This window comes from Aquarana catesbeiana, linkage group LG01 (genome assembly GCF_042186555.1).
Source record: "Aquarana catesbeiana isolate 2022-GZ linkage group LG01, ASM4218655v1, whole genome shotgun sequence".
Classification (NCBI taxonomy): Eukaryota; Metazoa; Chordata; class Amphibia; order Anura; family Ranidae; genus Aquarana; species Aquarana catesbeiana.
Window position 1 is genome coordinate 367,324,138 of NC_133324.1, and position 18,284 is coordinate 367,342,421.

Sequence of the window (18,284 nt, forward strand, 5' to 3'; positions counted from 1 at the left end):
GGGGAGGAGCTGAGACAGCCGCCGAGGGACCCCAGAAGAGCAGGTTCGGGGCCACTCTGTGCAGAACGAGCTGCACAGTGAAGGTAAGTATAACATGTTTGTTATTTTTAAAAAATAAAAAAAAATACCTTTACAACCCCTTTAAGTAATAAGTGATACAGAAAATTTTTTATATTTAAACATTTATTAAACAAAACAAACCTCCAATCAGTTCACTTGTATGTATAATTTAGATAAAAAAAAAAAATAACTATCTTAAATATTAAATACACAAAAACAGGTAATCAAAACTTTTGGATGAAAAAAAATGGGCTAACTTTACTGCTTTTTTTTTTTTTTTATTTCATTAGTGTATTTTTTTTTAAAAAATTGCGTTTGAAAGACCGCTGCGCAAATACCATGTGACATAAAATATTGCAACAACCGCTATTTTATTGCCTAGGGTCTCTGCTAGAAAAAATATATTTAATGTTTGGGGGTTCTAAGTGATTTTCTAGCAGAAAATACAGGATTTTTACTTGTAAGCAACAAGTGTCAGAAAAGATTTAGTCTTTAAATGGTTAAACTGAGAACTTCTCCATGGAGTTCAGTCTATTGATAAAAGAACCTGAAAGAGATACAATGTATCTTCTTATCAGACTTGGCAGGCTGCCCAGAGGAGGAGAGAAGAAAACTTCAGAAAACTTGCATTGACTTCTATTACAGAAGTCATTTGCAAGTCCCGCTGAAGGTATAATCGGCTTTTTTTATCAGCACAATCGGCTGATGCCGATTAAGTAAAAAAAGCCAAATATCGGCCGATATATCGGTCGACCTCTAGTTAAAATCAATATTTTTTGCTAGAAAATTACTTGGAACCCCCAAACATTACATATATTTTAGCAGAGACCCTAGGGAATAAAATGTCAATTGCTGCAATATTTTATGTCACACTGTATTTGCCCAGCGGTCTTTCAAATGCAATTTTTTGGGAAAAAATACACTTCAATGAATAAAAAAAACAAAAAACGAAACAGTAAAGTTAGCCCAATTTTTTTTTTGGTTTTAATGTGAAAGATGATGTTACGGTGCGAGAATCGTGATCTATCTTCTAAGCAAAAAAATCATGATTCTCATTTTAGCCAGAATCGTGCAGCTCTAATATGGTTTAGTAACCAGGTGATTCTTCCGCTGCCAGGTTCCTGCAATCATCTAATAGTTTCTCTCTCTACCACCTGTCATTAAAGTGGAACTTCACCCAAAAGGGGACTTCCACTTGCTTGCATCCTTCCCCCTCCTTTTTAACAACTGGAACTTTTTTGAGGGGGGGCAGATACCTGGTTATGATGCCCCCCTCCTTCCCCCCCAGTCTTCTGGGACACATCTTGGGTCCCAGAAGACTGAGGGGCCATTCACAAAGCATAGTGGCCCCCAAAAGTGCAGTGGGAAACAGTCTGCAAAACCACAAGGCTTCACTGCTGGTTTCCCTTAGCTAAGATGCCGGCGCCTGGACCCGAAGCGGATTTAAGAATCGGCTTGGGTGAAGACAGCACTGGATCCTGGGACAGGTAAGTGTCCTTATATTAAAAGTCAGCAGCTACAGGATTTCTTAGCTCTCTCCAAAGCCCTAAGTCCCGTGTCTTTCTGCTACTCCATTCTTCTGTTATCAGCTTGATAACTTTCCGACAAGTTCTCCAACACCTTGAGATAAAACCAGCCTGAAATTTGTGTCGGGGTGGGTTCTATAAATAGATTAGCAGAGAGCTGGTCTATTCACAGCACATTCCTTCCTTCCTCTGCCTATGTGGAGTGGGGGTATGTACCTTTCCTCCAATCAGCTGTCACACAGTGTATGCCAAGACTTCACTCCCAGTGCTGAACAGGAAGAGAAAATTTCTAACACAACATAATGTGAACTTTCTAAAGAATATAGCAAGCTGGAGACAGTAGATATACATGAAAAAATAGGTAGGGAGATTTGTTTCATCATCTTCATTTGAGACTGTTCACTCTACTGGGTATATGTGAGGGTTTACATCCACTTTAATGTTTTGGGGGGAGGCTGGAGCTCCTCTAATGCGTCTTAAAATTATTTCATACTTTTTTTTAAATAAATAAATAACACTGGGCTTGATAAATTTTACCAGGGATAAATCTTACCAGGGATAGCTCATGTCAACCTTGCATGCTAGATGTTTCCTTATATTTAAATAGTGCCTTTTTGTGATATGGCAATCAGCCCTGTTCATAGGTCTAATGGGAGAGATCTGTGCCAAAGTGCAGAATGTTTTGAATGTCATAGTTTTGCAGAGAAAATGCAAGTGATGTTCACTACCCTATCTCACTGCTGGCCTTAAAGTGTAAGTTCACCTTTTCCAGAAAAAATTAAAAGGTGAACTAATACACTAATCCCTCCCAGCAGTTCTTACCTCCATGGGTAATGAGCTGTTAGTGGCCAGAAAGTCAGTGCAGCAGTCTGAGAATTTGAAATCCTCACTCTTTTTTTCCTTTCTTTCTGTAGGACTTTCAGTAATCCGATTGGTCAAAGCGATTACTGGTCAACGTTGACCAATCAGAATCACTCTGATCCACCCTGGACGTACAGAAAGAAGAGGAAGAAGAATGGAGTTTTCAAATCCCTGGACTGTTACACCAGCTGTGTGGACACTGACGGGTTCATCAGCCATGAAAGTAAGTATAGCAGGGACCAGGGGTGTGGTTGCAGAGTGTTCACCTTCTGACAAGTGTAACTAACCATTTAAAGAGTAATTAAACCTATTTGTTTTGTAGTTGTGGATGGAGTGGGGAGGGGTTAGATGCCCTGTCGGGTTTTTCTTGCTGTCTGTGTCACCACTGTTGATATTTACCCCTCTTTTTGTCCTAGCAACAATTGTCACTGAAACAGGAAATGAGGGAAAATCCAAATGTTGAATTGTCACCCTTGGAAACACACAGTATCTTCTCACTTCCTGTTGTTTCTACAGGGAAAAAAAGTTAAAGAAAAATCTATCCAATGGGACTCAGAGGACAAAAAAAGATTCCAGGGTTATATCCACTCCCTAATCTCAACAAAAAAAGCTATTGCTTTAGATTAGCTTTAAGTAAACAAAACAAAAAAAACAGAAATTCAGCAGTCAGGAAGGTCATGGCCTAGAGATAATAGGCAAAGAGTTGGATCCAAGGATAAATAGACATTACTTATTAAAAGCCTGTTTACACACTAATAGTAAAAGCAGAAGTTTCAGCTGCCTTTGCTGAATTTGTATGTGCTTAAAGTGAACCTGAACTTAAAAAGTGAAGATTTGCTGCTGAGAGCTCTGACGTGGAAACTAAGCTCTGTTTCTACCAAGATGGTCGCCTGCATATAGAAGGTCTGTTCAGAACAAGGAATGGTAAGTCAGTCTTTGGGGAAAAAGATAAGATGCAGGGAGACAATGGGCAATACTTGTGATTAGTCCTTTGACCTATTATTTTTTTTATTTTTTTTGGACACAGCTTTCAGAGTGTATGTAAATTCTAATAATAATATGCTCTTATTTGCTCCTTTTTGGTCTTTTAATTATACCACTGAAAGTGATTTAAAATATCTGTTCTACAAGTGCCAAAAAAAAAGTGGTTCATTCTGTCAGAAATCATGTGACCTGATAGCATTTTATCGCAGAAGTGATAAGAAGTTATGTAAACAAGCTGAAATTAATTTTTATTAAGTAAATGCCTTTCACTTCACAAACAACTTTTCACTTTTCTTGGACTACAATATTGGACACAGGATGAAGTAAATGAGTATATTGTGTTAGGTTGCTGCCTTTAGTAGACTGGACACTGGCAAAACAAAGCTGTAAGGACCGCCCAGTATAACCCCCCCTCTCAGCATTCATAGGTTTTGTTAGCAAGCAACTGCAGGAGTGGATCAGAAGAAAGGAGTGGAGGGACCAGTAACCCTGTGCTCCAAAAAAAGTATCTAATTAGTTCCCACCCACGCTATAGCCAAAAGTCGCCTACAGTGCGGGCTTACATTGGCGGAAGGGCATGATCGCTGCGTCCTTAGGACACGGCTGATCACAGATTGGCGTAAAACGCCACTCACAGAGGCCTTTTACTACATGATCAGCTGTGTCCAATGACAGCTGATCACGATGTAAACACAAGCCGGTTATTGGCATTCCTTTCATCACACTGACAGCGTGAGGAGAGGAGAGGCGATAACCGGCTTGTGTGAAGGGGACAGCTACACCGATAATCAACTACACCAGGGATATGCAATTAGCGGACCTCCAGCTGTTGCAGAACTACAAATCCCATGAGGCATAACAAGACTCTGACAGGCACAAGCATGACACCCAGAGACAAAGGCATGATGGGACTGGTAGTTTTGCAATAGCTGGAGGTCCGCTAATTGCAGATCCCTGAACTACACTGATAATCAGGAGTGATCCCGCTCCTTCTGAGGGACGTTCAGGAACGTCCACTCAGAATGAGGAAGCGCCCGCCTGGCCGTTTATGTGCAGTGGCTGGGTGGGAAATAGTTAAAGTGATGCTAAATGTTCAGCTTTAAAAAAACAAAACAAAAAAACAAACATGTTCTCCCTACCTGCTCTGTGCAGTGGTTTTGCACAGAGCATCCCTGATCCTCCTCTTCTGGGGTCCCTCGCTGGTGCTCTTGGCTTCCACCTCCTGTCGAATACCTACAGAGCAAGCTGCTTGTTCTGGGGGGCGCTCAAGCGTGCTCGCTTCCAAGCTGCCTCTGTGTGTAGATAGGATACACAGAGTGCGGCTCGGCCCCACCTCCTCCCCACTGGCTGATTGACAGTAATAGGAGCCAATGAGGAGGGAGAGACCTTGGAGAGCCGCTGCTCTTGTGCACATCACTGGATCAGGATCGGCTCAGGTAAGTATTAGAGGGACTGATGGGGGAGCTGTACACTGAAGGTTTTTTACCTTCTTGCATAAAAAAACCTTCAGCCTTTACAACCTCTTTAAGGGACAAGCCTTCACCAGACGGGCGCATTGTTGCCCTGGCCCTATAAAGCACTCTGCAGCTGACTCAACATGTTGGGCAAGAGTCTAATGGAAAATGACACATTACAGTCCCAGCCCTGCTTCTTCTTCCCAGTGAGTTCTGGCAAGAGTTTCTGTCGCAGAACTGAAGATCAGCTGAACCGGAAAGCTGCAAAATGAGCACCTTCCAGTTTTCCGGTAAATGAAGAAACTTGCTAGTTAAAAAATACATTTTAATAAAAAGAAAAGTTTTTTCTTCTCTCAGAGGAGAAAGGACATCTTCTGGGACACTAGCAAAAAACGGAGCCATGATGGGAGTGAGAGGGGTCATACTGGTCCGTTCTTACTTCCTTATTGCTTTGTTTTGCCAGTGCCCGATATACTGAAGGCAGCAGCATAACCCAATGTACCTTCATCCTATGCCCTGTAATGTATGATTTACAAATATTTTTTTTTTATTATTATGAAGTATGAAAAAGTCATCTTTAAAACAACTTCTATACGCACATGATTTAGTTATGCTATAGGCACACATATTGCTGACTTTTAATACTTTATTTTACATCACACTGCAATAACATAAGGAGGGGGTTTCCCAATAATCCAGGTTTTACTACAAAGCATCCTGTTATGCCTCTGTCCGGCTCCCTAAAGGGAGCCAAGCATCTGTCATCTAGTTTGAGGGATTAGGTTCTTCTTTTATAGCGTGATACTTGTACCAATTTATAAAAAATATAGATATGATTTCTTAGTGCTGATACCCGTCTATATTTTGGCTGGAGCTCTTGCTTTAGAGTTTGCACATGACAGCTGGTAGGAAACGGAGAGCACTGCAACCTCCCCCGTCTCAGTTACCACATTTCAGTCTCCATGGTGACTAATCCTGAATTGAATGGTTGTCTTTGTACATTTCTTTTCAGCAAAACTTTATGTAAACTTAACTAAAAATCTTGCAGTTGATTGAAAAAAAGCTGCATGTGACTAGCAGGTACAGTGCTGAGGTTGTGACCAGCAGACCTTGTATATTGAAACAGTAATGTAATACTAACTCGGGATAAATTCAGATCTTTTTTTTTTTTTTTTTTTTGCTCCCAAAATTCTACACCTCCGGCACACAGCTAATTATTCTGTGGAAACTTTGTTCCAGCACCATGTTCTGATCTCTTCTATGCAAGTAAAAACAAAAAGGCAAAGGCCTGGCCAGAGAGTTCTTGTAACATTACACTTTCAACTGTGTACCGAGACTCTTACTTCTTAAAATGCAACATCAGGATCTTGGAAGATAAATGAAACCATAATTGCTACAGTAGTGTTAAATTTAGCTTGCTAGGCTGAGTGGATAAGCGGGAGATTTTATAGACTGAAAAGGGCCCATTCACACTGCTGCAGTATGTTGCTGTGCGTTATGCCATATGTCAGTGTGTGTTGGGGTAAGGCAATCCATTTTGTTTGAATAGGCTAATCTACTGCACCACCAGACCACACTAAAAATGTACAATTTCTGGCAGCACAACATAAGCACGTGTCCGTCAGCAAGGAGCATTGAGGTGCCATTTAGAATCACCAATGAACCTGTAATAGTGTGAATGGGCCCAATTGATTAGATTAGGCATCATCAAACACAAATGCTAGAAAATGAAGTATTTTTTAAATATACCTGTCAACAAAAAACAAGAAAGAAAATAAGTCAGGGGATGTTCTTAATTTTTTAATAAAGAAAAATTTAGTATTTGGGACAACAGGGCATTAAAGTGATTGTAAATGATTACCAACCCATTCAGTTTAAAATAGAAATAAAAGGCAAAACATGTTTGTATAGATCTAAAATCACATTATAAATACCTATTCTCCCTTTTTTTATAAGTGATCACATTCCTTCTGTTCTCAGCTGCATAAGAGCTGGGGGAAAAGATGCAGCAGCACACCAAGCTTCCCAGTGAATGGCTGTGCAGAAGGGGACGGTCTGTTGTCGGATTTTCCCAGCGTGTGTACACAAGTCCATTGGACAAAAGTCCAAAGTACAAACACGCATGCTTGGAAGCAAGGACGAGCCAGAAGTGGTTGGTCTTATAAACTAGCGCTCGTAATGGAGAATTTACATTCATGACGTGGCAAATTATGAAATCTCGCAATGCATCGCACATTCTCTTCTTCTTTAATGGGATAATAATGAAGCTGCTTTGCTGGTGATACTGATGGAGTTCTGCCCAACGTATTTTAAAAGGCTTTTTTTTCTAGTGATATCAAGAATAATATTATTATTTTTTTTTTTTTTTTTTGGGCAAGTTACCACAACACCATTATCCTGTAGTTTTTAAGATCAAAGATACAACTATGTTGGTGTCCCTTGTTAATTTTACATTGTATTTTTTTAAATGTAACTGCCGACTCCCAAACTGTCAACTGAAGTAAAACACATAGCCAAGTATTATTCTACATATTTTTTTATTGCGCATTAAAAAAAGAAAACAAATAAAATTAGACATGCTATCTGCCAATAGAACTTAACCAAAAAGTGCATTCTATGCATCCAAAAATATAGAAATATACCAAATCAAATCATTATTCAACCAAAAAATAAAATAAAAGCCTCATGCATGTGTCCTGCTTTTTAATATAGGGGGTCAACAATGCCAAGAGTTGGTGAAAGCAGGGGTTCGTCACCCAGAGATAATTCCGAAAATCATCCGGATTGTTTTCCTGGAGCTCCCGCAGCAAAGGCATATGACATGATTGGTCACGATTAATAAAGCAACCAATTTTTGGTCCAAGAAATCCTCCTCCCCCTGTTCCTGGACTGGACTTGGGTCAAAGCAATAACTCCAAGGCCAATAATAAATAACATGTTATATCCTCCGATTCCACAACATGTCTGGTTGACGAACGGCCGTTCAGAAACTAACTGAAAAGCCCGAAATGAAAAGCGCAAAATGAAAAGCACGAATCAACACTCACCAAACTTCTACTAACACAAAATTAGCAGAAGGAGCCCAAAGGGTGGCACCTGACAATTGAACTTCCTCTTTATCGGCTCGTAGCATGACTAGTACGTCACTACGTTCATGTTTGTTGGCCGACAATTGTGTACTGTTTGTATGCAAGACAAAATCCAAGCATAAGCCCTTTGGACAAAAGTCAGACGCTTTGTCTGCGGAAAATCCGATAGTGTGTACGATGCTTATGGCTGGGTTCATACTGGTGCGATGCGGGAACCACAGTGATTCCAGTTCAGGTTTCCGCATCGCATCTGGCTCGCAGGCAGTTCACACTGCTCTGAGAAGTCGAAACGCAAATGCCGCGTACACACGGTCGGATTTTCCGACAACAAATGTTGGATGTGAGCTTGTTGTGGGAAAGTCCGACCGTGTGTATGCTCCATCGAACATTTTCTGACAGACTTTCCGCCAACAAATGTTTGATAGCAGTTTCTCAAATTTTCCGCCAACAAAACTTTGTTGTCGGAAAGTCCGATCGTGTGTACACAAGTCCGTCGCAGAAAAGTTCACGCATGCTCGGAATCAAACAGAAGAAGCCGCACTGGCTATTGAACTTCCTTTTTCTCGGCTCATTACGCGTTCCCATGTTCGTAATTGTTGGCCAACATTTGTGTGACCATGTGTATGCAAGACAAGTTTGAGCCAACAACCTTCGAACAAAAATCCACGGTTTTGTTGATGGAAAGTCCGATTGTGTGTACGCGGCATAAGGCTGCCAAGAGAAAACCACTCAAATATTTAGTAAACCAGAAAACTGTACAAATTCAGCTATGCAACAGAGGGAAAAGAAGAAAAAAAAGGGAATTCCATTCCCAGGCTGCCTGACCAATCACTGCTCTCAGCACAACATAGTGGAATGTGAAGAAAGAAATGATTGGAAGTGTAGCAGTTATTGTTCAAATGAGACATAGCAGATGAGACTTTCTAAGAGTCAATAAATGTAGCCATTATTGGAAGTTCATTGTTCACTGGGCAGGCTCACTTAGGCCCCTTTCACACTGGGGCGGTGGGGGCGTCGGCGGTACAACAGCGCTATTTTTAGCGCTGCTGTACCGTCGTTCTTGTAGCTGTATTCGGCCGCTAGCGGTGCGGTTTTAACCCCCGCTGGCGGCCGAAAAAGGGTTAAAATCACTCGTACATCGCGGCTATGGCCGCGGTATTGCCGTGGTATAGCCGCACTGTCCCATTGATTTCAATGGGCAGGAGCGGTTTAGGAGTGGTGAATACACCGCTCCTTCACCGCTCCAAAGAAGCGGTTTGCAGGACTTTTTTCACCGTCCTGCCAGCGCACCGCCCGAGGGCTTTCACACTGAACAAACAGCGGAGGCTGTTTAGGGGCAGTTTGCAGGCGGTATTTTTAGCGCAATACCGCCTACAAACCGCCTCAGTGTGAAAGGGGCCTTAAAGCGGAACTGCAGTCATTTTTTCAACTTTCCATCTATTAAATCTTCTGCCCTTGTTGTTTTAACTTTTTTTCTGCCAGTAAATACCTTATACAGCCCACTTCCCATTTCTTGTCTGGTAAAAGGCTTATGACATCATACACAGCTCTCTATAACTCTCATAAAAGTTTTGCCAGTAAGGGAAGGGGCGTGAGTCATAAGAGGGCCAATGGGGGCTGCAGAGCTGGAGGTGTGCCTCTGTGTGTCTGTGTAAATCCAGGAAGTGAACAGGCAGCAGCTTCAGCTACCCACAGTTAAAATGGTTGCAGCCATACTCAGTGGAAGGAGATTTCTGCAGCATATTTGGCAAGTACAGAATCACAGTATATATAAAATAATATGTAAATTGGTTGGAGGGAAGCTTCAGAATGGCAAACAGCACATTTAATCTGATTCCTGACTATCAGGACAAAATTTGCTCCATGGGTGGCCCTGTCAAATCAGGAAATTTTCAACCAAAAAGTGTCTGCATCCAATCTGGTGAAGGTACTGTTCGGGTATTTTGACAGCTGGTGGGGCCAGCTGTAAAAAGAAAAAAAAAAAAAGAAGTTTGCAGAGGAAGATTTATCCATCTGCACTGTGAAGTGTGGATGGGTTCGATTTTTTTTTGTTCAGTCTTCATATGTTCACTTGTTCCCTGGCTGAGGATTCCTCCAACATTTACCACTGCTCCACTTTCACTCTTCATCTCCTTCCTGGCAGGAGGTGCCAGGAAGTTGTATTATGCCACATTCCACTGTTGGCTTTGATCTTCCAGCTCATCTGCTGTGAGCTCTACTGCTGGCATAGTGATGACAGGGGGACACTAACTTTTCAAATTAAAAACTGTCTTGTATTCTTTTCAATGAATACAAGGCTTTTTTTCTGAATGGAGAGGGTCAGATTCATTTAAGTATAAGTTCACCTTTTAAAATAAATTTAAAAAAATTGATGCTCATATTTTGCAGGTTAAGAAAATGTGCATTTATTATTTTTTTTACACTGCAGCCTTTAAAGCATTGCACTCGCGATCGGCAGATCACGGGTTTAATGCCAGGATCTTGCAGACTCTCAGTCAGCGGTCTGACGGTACCATCCATACAGGCAGACAGTTACTGAACTGCAGGAAGAATTAATTAACTATGAGAGCACTTACCAGCACCCTCGCAGTTCACTGAGAAATAAGCTGTCCGCTACTGTGGCTAATGGTACTTGTAGTTCATTCATTCAAAGGAAACTGTGAATGAATGACATGGTTGTGCGGGCAGAGCAGTTTTTAAAAAGCGACTGCTGATGCAGAGAGAAGATCCCCTTCACAGAGCAAGGAGTGCTGGCAGTGAGAGGTGGGTGTTTAGGAACATGTTACAAGTTACACCCCAACTATAAAAATAACAGACAGTTCATGCTTTGCCCTAAAAGCATTTGCTAGAATGCCTAAATTCATACATTGCCTGTAATACATATAAATTATAATAAAAACCCATCTCTATATACATGCAAAAAATAATGGATCTTAGCACCTGGAAAAACTGTAAAGGGGCTCTACTTCCAAAAGCAAAACTCCCACATTATTACTATTACACTTATCCCAGGGAGATTTTTTCTTTTTCAAAGTCCCTGTACTGTACATTAAAATCAGTTATAAAGCATATTCATAATCCCATTTTCCTTTCCTTCGTCCCTCAAAAGCTTATCTCTATCTATTCTTTCTACCATCTAGGATAAGTCATCCAGTAAGGGGTCATGTCCATGTGCTCTTGATCTTAGCATCATAATGAAAACATGAACCTTATTCACACCCTTCATGTATTTAAACATTTAATTTGTGTCTTCCCTTTCCCTTCTGTCCCCAAGACTGTACATATCCACTTGCTGACTAGCCACAGCAGTTTTACTGCGGCAGAATGTCACGGCTGGGCGAAACAACGTTATGTTACGTCGCTTCGCCCTGTGGCCACTAGGGGCGCGCACGCGCTGCTCTCCCCCGGAGCCGATGCCTGGAGGTCACGATCACCGCCGGGCTCCCGCGATCGCTGCTGACACACCAAGAACCGGGATCTGTAAACACACAGTTTCCGGTGCTCTCAGAGGAAAAGAGCCAGATTGTCTGGTCATACAGAGCATAAACAGCGATCTGTCATCTTTCCTACACAGTCCCCTCCCCCCTTCAGTTAGAACACACACTAGGGAACACAATTAACCCCTTGATCGTCCCCTAGTGTTAACCCCCTTCCCTGCCAGTGACATTTTTACAGTAATCAGTGCATTTTTATAGCACTGATCGCTGTATAAATGCCAATGGTCCCAAAAAGGTGTCAAAAGTGTTCGATGTGTCCGCCATAATGTCGCAGTCCCAATAAAAATTGCAGATCGCCGCCATTACTAGTAAAAAATAATAATAATAATAAAAATGCCATAAAACTATCCCCTATTTTGTAGACACTATAACTTTTGTGCAAACCAATAAATATACGCTTATTGCGATTTTTGTTACCAAAAATATGTAGAAGAATACATATCGGCCTAAACTGAGGAAAAAATATTTTTTTTTTTATATATTTTTGGGGGATATTTATTATAGCAAAAAGTAAAAAATTTTGCATTTTTTTCAAAATTGTCACAATTTTTTTGTTTATAGCGCAAAAAATAAAACACCATGGAGGTGGTCAAAACCACCAAAAGAAAGCTCTATTTGTGGGAAAAAAAGGACGTCAATTTTGTTTGGGTGCAACGTCGCATGTCCACGCAATTGTCAGTTAAAGCGACACAGTGCCGAATAGCAAAAAGTACTCAGGTCAGGAAGGGGGTAAAATCTTCCGGGGCTGAAGTGGATATTAAAGCGGAGTTCCACCCAAAATGGAATCTCCGCTTATCCCATTCCCCCCCCTTTCCGGTGCCACATTTGGCACCTTTCTGGGGGATCGGGTACCTGTTTTTTACAGGTACCCTGTCCCCACTTCCGGGAGACTGGGCCACAGTGAAGTACATCAGCAGCTCGGCCCCCTCCTCCCTCTGTCGGGGCAGTGAGCGAGCGCACTCACTTTGCGCATGCACATACTGTAGGGACCCGGCCACGAAGCCAAAAGGCTACACTGCCGGGTTCCCTTACCAGCAATGGCGGCGGCAGCACCAGACCAGCCGATGTAAACATTGGATGCGGTGCCGACATCACTGGACTCCAGGACAAGTAAGTGTCCTAATGCTAAACGTCAGCAGCTACAGTATGTGTATTTGCTGACTTTTCATTTTTAAAGAGGCGGGCGGAACTGCTCTTTAAGTTCCCGAAGTCTCTCCTGATATGTTTTACCTCCCAAACCTTTCAATATTTTTGTTACCCATCTATGGACTTATTCTATCTTATCAATTTTTTTGTAAGTGAGGTCTCCAGAACTGGATACAATATTCTAAATGAGGCCTAATTAAAGATCTATATAGGGCAGTGATGGCGAACCTGAGGCACGTGTGTCACATCTCCCACAAGGCTCTGCCTACGGCCAGGGGTGACGTGTCCAGGGTGGGCATGTGTATGAAAGGAAGCAGCTCCCACAGGGCTCTGGGGCCAGTGGTGACGATTCCGGGGTGGGCGTGGACGAGAGGAAGCGGCTCCCACACGGGTCTGGGGCCAGCAGTGACGTGTCCGGGGTGGGCAGGAATGAGATGCCAGGTTGGAAGTCACACCAACACCGGAGCTGGGTGAAACTTTTAATGTGGACACATTATACTGCTTTTAAATGCTTTTAATTGGTTAACAACTGTGAAATGATTAGTCAAGCCTGTTGTATTACAGATTTTTAAATGGTCCCCTCCCCCCCCAGCTGCCCTCATCTCTATGATTAGGCCCTGTTAGGGGTGTGGCTTGAGGTGTTGGTGTGCAGTGCTGTGTGTGCTGTTTGTCATCTTTGCTAGCACAGTAAACCTGACTGGTGCTCCAAGATGTCATTGATATGCACCCCATTCTTTCTGTTTGCAAGCTACTCCATATGGTGACCATCATCTCCACCTCTAACCCCTCCCCATGGCTGCTAATGTATGCAGAGAGCAGCAACAGGTGGCTGCCACAAGATCAGTAAGGCTGGGCTTACACCAATGTGAATTGGATGCGGGTTTCCCGGTTCACACATCTCTGCAGCGGCTCTGGTGCAAATTGCACAGGAGTCCTGTGTGTCTTTTGGTCCATTTCAGGTCTGAATTCAGCCCAAAATTCAGGCTGAAATCAGACCTGAAACGGTAAATGGAGATGCACCAGAACCCCTGCTGTAAGCCGCTGTGTGCTGTAGTGTGAACCCAGCCTTAAGGTGTCAGACCTGCATGCTGTGACTTAAAGTGGTTGTTAAGCCACTGAGTCTTCTTTCTACAATCCCCTCTGTTACATTAAATGATGTGCCGCTGTATACCTTTTTCATAGCACCGCTCGGCAGGCACTTTGAAAAAAATAAGTTGCTTTTGTGTTGCAGTCTGGGCACTCAGGCTCAAAAAGGTTCGCCATCACTGATATAGGTGAATCAGAACCTCCTCCCTCCTGCTGTTGATTCTCCTAGTGATTCAACCTAGAATTAAATTCACTTTTCCCACTGTTTAGCTACATGATTTGCTCATTTTGCAATAGCTTGAAATAAGTATTCTCAAATCTTTTTCATCTGCAGTTCTTGACAACACTGTACCCCCAATATTGTACTCGATCAAGGGATTATTTTTCCCTGGGTGCGTTATTTTATACTTAGAAACATTGACCGGCAGTTTCCACTGCTTTGAACAATCTTCCAACAATGTCAAATCATGAATCATTTTACAGAAACCTCCAGAAATATTAACACTATTGCACACCTTTGTGTCATCAACAAAAATACATACCTTACCCACCAAACCTTCAAATATATCACTTATAAATAGATTAAATAGAACAGCGACCTAGTAAACCTTGTGGTACACCACCACTACTGACTGATCTCTGTGCCAAATGAATCAGCAACACTGCTTCCCAAACTGCTCTACCTGTTTCGCTCCCTCCCCATCCCAATCAAAAGGGACCACATTCGATCCTTTCAGAGCAAGTTACTGAAATTCACCTAGGGAAAGGGTGGATACAGAATTCCGCAACGCACCCAGTATTATCATAGGAAAGGGGGGGGGGGGTTAGGCTTACCTCAACTATACCAATACTATTTAGCAGCCAGACTTGCCCAGCTTTCAATAGTATATTTCAGATTCGTAAAAACCAGACTGGGTTCAAATAGTGGTGTCCCCAAAAACCCGTCCTCAGATAATGGCTCACTCTTTAGCCCTGTGGGACACTTTACGCATGTCGACGGCCCGGACCTCAGTGAGCAAGCCGCTGTCCCATTTATTTAATAACCCTGACTTCCCTCCAAGCATGAACATATTAGCATTTAAGTGGTGGCTAGGCAAAGGGACTGTACCAAATCGGATATTTCTACACCTCCACAGGTCCTCTTTCCCTCAATTATTGCTTCAACAAGTTGGATCTACCCGCTTCAGATTCAGACAAATTTCACACTTTTTACACTCAATCTGGATGGATAAACCACTTCCGACTAGGTTCACTGCGTATGAACTCTGGTGTGGACAGGCCATGGAACAGAGGGGAGGGATCTCGATCATCTACTGGTCATTTGTTATTCCTACCTCAAAATCTCCTTTCATGACTTCCTGGGAGTCGGATTTCCAATTCCACTGGGACCTGGAGAGCTGGCAGACGGTTTGTTTTAAATCCTTCAAGGGCATCCTAAATACAACCCTCACAGAAGCCAGTCTGAAAGTAATTTCTAGATGGTATTACACACCCTCCAGATTGGCCTCTATGTTCCCCTCAGCAGACCCTCTATGCTTTAGAGGTTGCCAACTTTCGGGTACAATGGCCAACATTTGGTGGGAATGCCCCAGAATACGCCCTTTTTGAAAGAAAAGTCTTCAACGTTATCGACAAGCTTGCTGGATGCCAGATACCAAGGACCCCGATGGTTGCCCTCCTCAATGCCGCGATTCCAAAGATCTCTGCTCCCACTCGAAGGCTAATCCACTTTATTCTAGTAAGAGCCAAACTTACTGTGGCCGAGGCATGGAAACCACTGAAACTCTCGGTAAAGGCTGCACACAGAAAAATATCCTGAATAATGTCTCAGGAAAAGTTATCCAGTATATTATCAGACACATTCCATGAATTTGAAGCCACCTCGGAGCCCTGGGCTCAACATGTAGGCATTTCCCTCCTCCCTAGTGCTAAGCCAGACTGAACTGTTCCTAAAGCCTGCTGATAGACAAACTCAAAACTCTCTACTTTCTCTCTCTTCAACTTCCTTACCTCCTCCTACCTATTCTATCCCATTTACCCCATATCATAATACCCAAACGTCTTGGATTATAGAGGTTATTTCGAAAATCAAAGTTACAGTTATTTTATGTCTATGAGAATAGCCACTATATTAAATATTTACTACTGTTCCAGTGGTGGGTTGGGGGTTAGAGTCGGCGGTTAGAGATTCCCCTCCCGGTACAGCTGGATCCCCATGGGGGTGCCAGGTGAAGAGGGGGTCTCCCCAGACGACCCGAATTTTCTACGGTAACGTATGACTTGATGTAACTCAGAGGTCCAAAATAGCCCACATGTTGTTTCCAGCTAGTTTATATGGCTCCTTCAATTGTTTTGTTTTTTGCTTTTTGTTGCTCATTTTTCTGAAACGTTCTTTATATGGCTCTCTGATTTCACACTAGCTCCAACGGAGCTACGTACTTATTGTGTCATATTGCATCTCTTCTGTTCCCCTTATATTCTTCTTGTATATGACTTTTATATCGCAAAATATAATTTTTTTGAAGTAATAATAGTGGGACAAGTGTAGTTATAATATTGATGGGTTTTTGGATTTGGAAGAAGAGTTTTCCTTTACATTTTTTTTTAAGTGCTAACCTCATATCCTATCATATATAGGTATGTAGGTGGTTATTATAATTTATATAAATGATATAATATGACTTTTCCTGGGGGTCACAACTGAGATCCATGCAATAGCTGGTCTATGATCTGTTTAACATTTACATACAAAAAGATTGTTAAGTATTAAGTATAAGTATTACTTTTCTGAGGTAAGGTAGGGATTAACATTAAGGGCAAAAGTCAACAGGTTGTGATTAAGAGGTGGCTTGGGAGGAAGTACAGTAAAAAAGCCTATTTGAAAAGGAGAAGATCACTATGCCATTACTGCTCTTAAGGTAGTCCTTATGTGGCAAATTGTTTTGGATGGAGTAGTGGCAGAGTGACATCATCACTCACAGAACTTGTGTGTGCACACAATTTGGGAGTGTGGTATGCAGAGAACCAGACAGGCTGAGCAAATGTAGTGCTGGATATGTACTCATTACATGTACGTTTTATACCTTTTTGTTGATTTTTTTTAATAAAATTTTTTTAGCGCTAAGTCTCCCTCTTCTAAATTATAATGTATAAGCCTTGCTGGAGGTGACAAATTGTGGGTAATATTATGACCCACTTGTTGATTAAGGGGTCAAAATTTTAATCTTCCCCAACTGGACATTAATATTTGATGGGCAGCTGAAAAGAGAACCCATGTGTCAATATAACAAACCATAGCTTCATTAGCTCAAATATCAGTAACTCAGTATTAAAAAAGTATAAACAAATGAAAAAGATATTAAGCATATTAAATAGTCTCCTTACCTCAGGAATATGGGAAGCAATATTGGCAGGAAGCTGGGAGAACTGTTTCAATTCAAATACATCTCGCACTGCCCAGCGACTCATGTGATTCTCGGCTTTGCTTGAACCAACCACATTTTGATTTGAATGAATATAAACAACTTCAGCCACACCATCTATAAAGAAAAAATGTCATACATATTCAGACACAGAGTAACTAGCATTGGGAGAACGTTTACAAAATCACTATTGGGTGCTTCTGTTGAATGATAACTTGTATACCAATGTCACTCACTCAGCCTCTGCGATGTCATTATAAAGCACTGAAGGCATCACAAGCAGTGGCCAACAGCCCTGCTGACATTAGAGCCAAAGGGGAAGAGAGAAAGCAGTGCAAACTGTCTTGTTGAGAAAGCCCTGACACTTACACAACGTAAAAAACAAACAATGCAGCCCAAATTATTGAAAAGGGGATAATGCACTTTCATATATTAGCAGCATATAGCAACAGGGTTGCTTTAAGGTGGGACTCCAAAGGGGTGAAATTCAAACAGGTAAAACTAGGTTTCTGTCCACAGGATTTTTGATTCCGTTCGTAACACTTTTGTCATGCTGCCCAGATGACAACTCTATTTACTGGTCAAACTTTATGGTCTGGCAACAATCTCTTTAACCACTTGAGTCCCGGACCATTATGCTGCCTAAGGACCAGAGGTCTTTTTCCAATTTGGCACTGCGTCGCTTTAACTGCTAATTGCGCGGTCATGCAATGCTGTACCCAAACTAAATTTGCATCCTTTTCTTCCCACAAATAGAGCTTTCTTTTGATGGTATTTGATCACCTCTGCAGTTTTTATTTTTTGCGCTATAAACGGAAAAAGACCGAAAATTTTGAAAAAAAATGATATTTTCTACTTTTTGTTATAAAAAAAATCCAATAAACTAAATTTTAGTCATACATTTAGGCCAAAATGTATTCGGCCACATGTCTTTGGTAAAAAAAATGTCAATAAGCGTATATTTATTGGTTTGCGCAAAAGTTATAGCGTCTACAAGCTAGGGTACATTTTCTGTAATTTACACAGCTTTTAGTTTATGACTGCCTATGTCATTTCTTGAGGTGCTAAAATGGCAGGGCAGTACAAAACCCCCCCAAATGACCCCATTTTGGAAAGTAGACACCCCAAGGAAATTGCTGAGAGGCATGTTGAACCCATT

General features: G+C 41.8%; 1 protein-coding gene across 1 annotated transcript in view; it reads right to left on the reverse strand.

Moving 5' to 3' along the window:
* Positions 1-18,284, reverse strand: part of ERCC6L2 (ERCC excision repair 6 like 2) — a 244,036-nt gene that overhangs the window by 66,295 nt on the left and 159,457 nt on the right. The window contains exon 17 of the mRNA XM_073633138.1: positions 17,088-17,242. Within this exon, the coding sequence (XP_073489239.1) occupies positions 17,088-17,242 (155 nt within the window). The remainder of the gene's footprint in view (positions 1-17,087; positions 17,243-18,284) is intronic.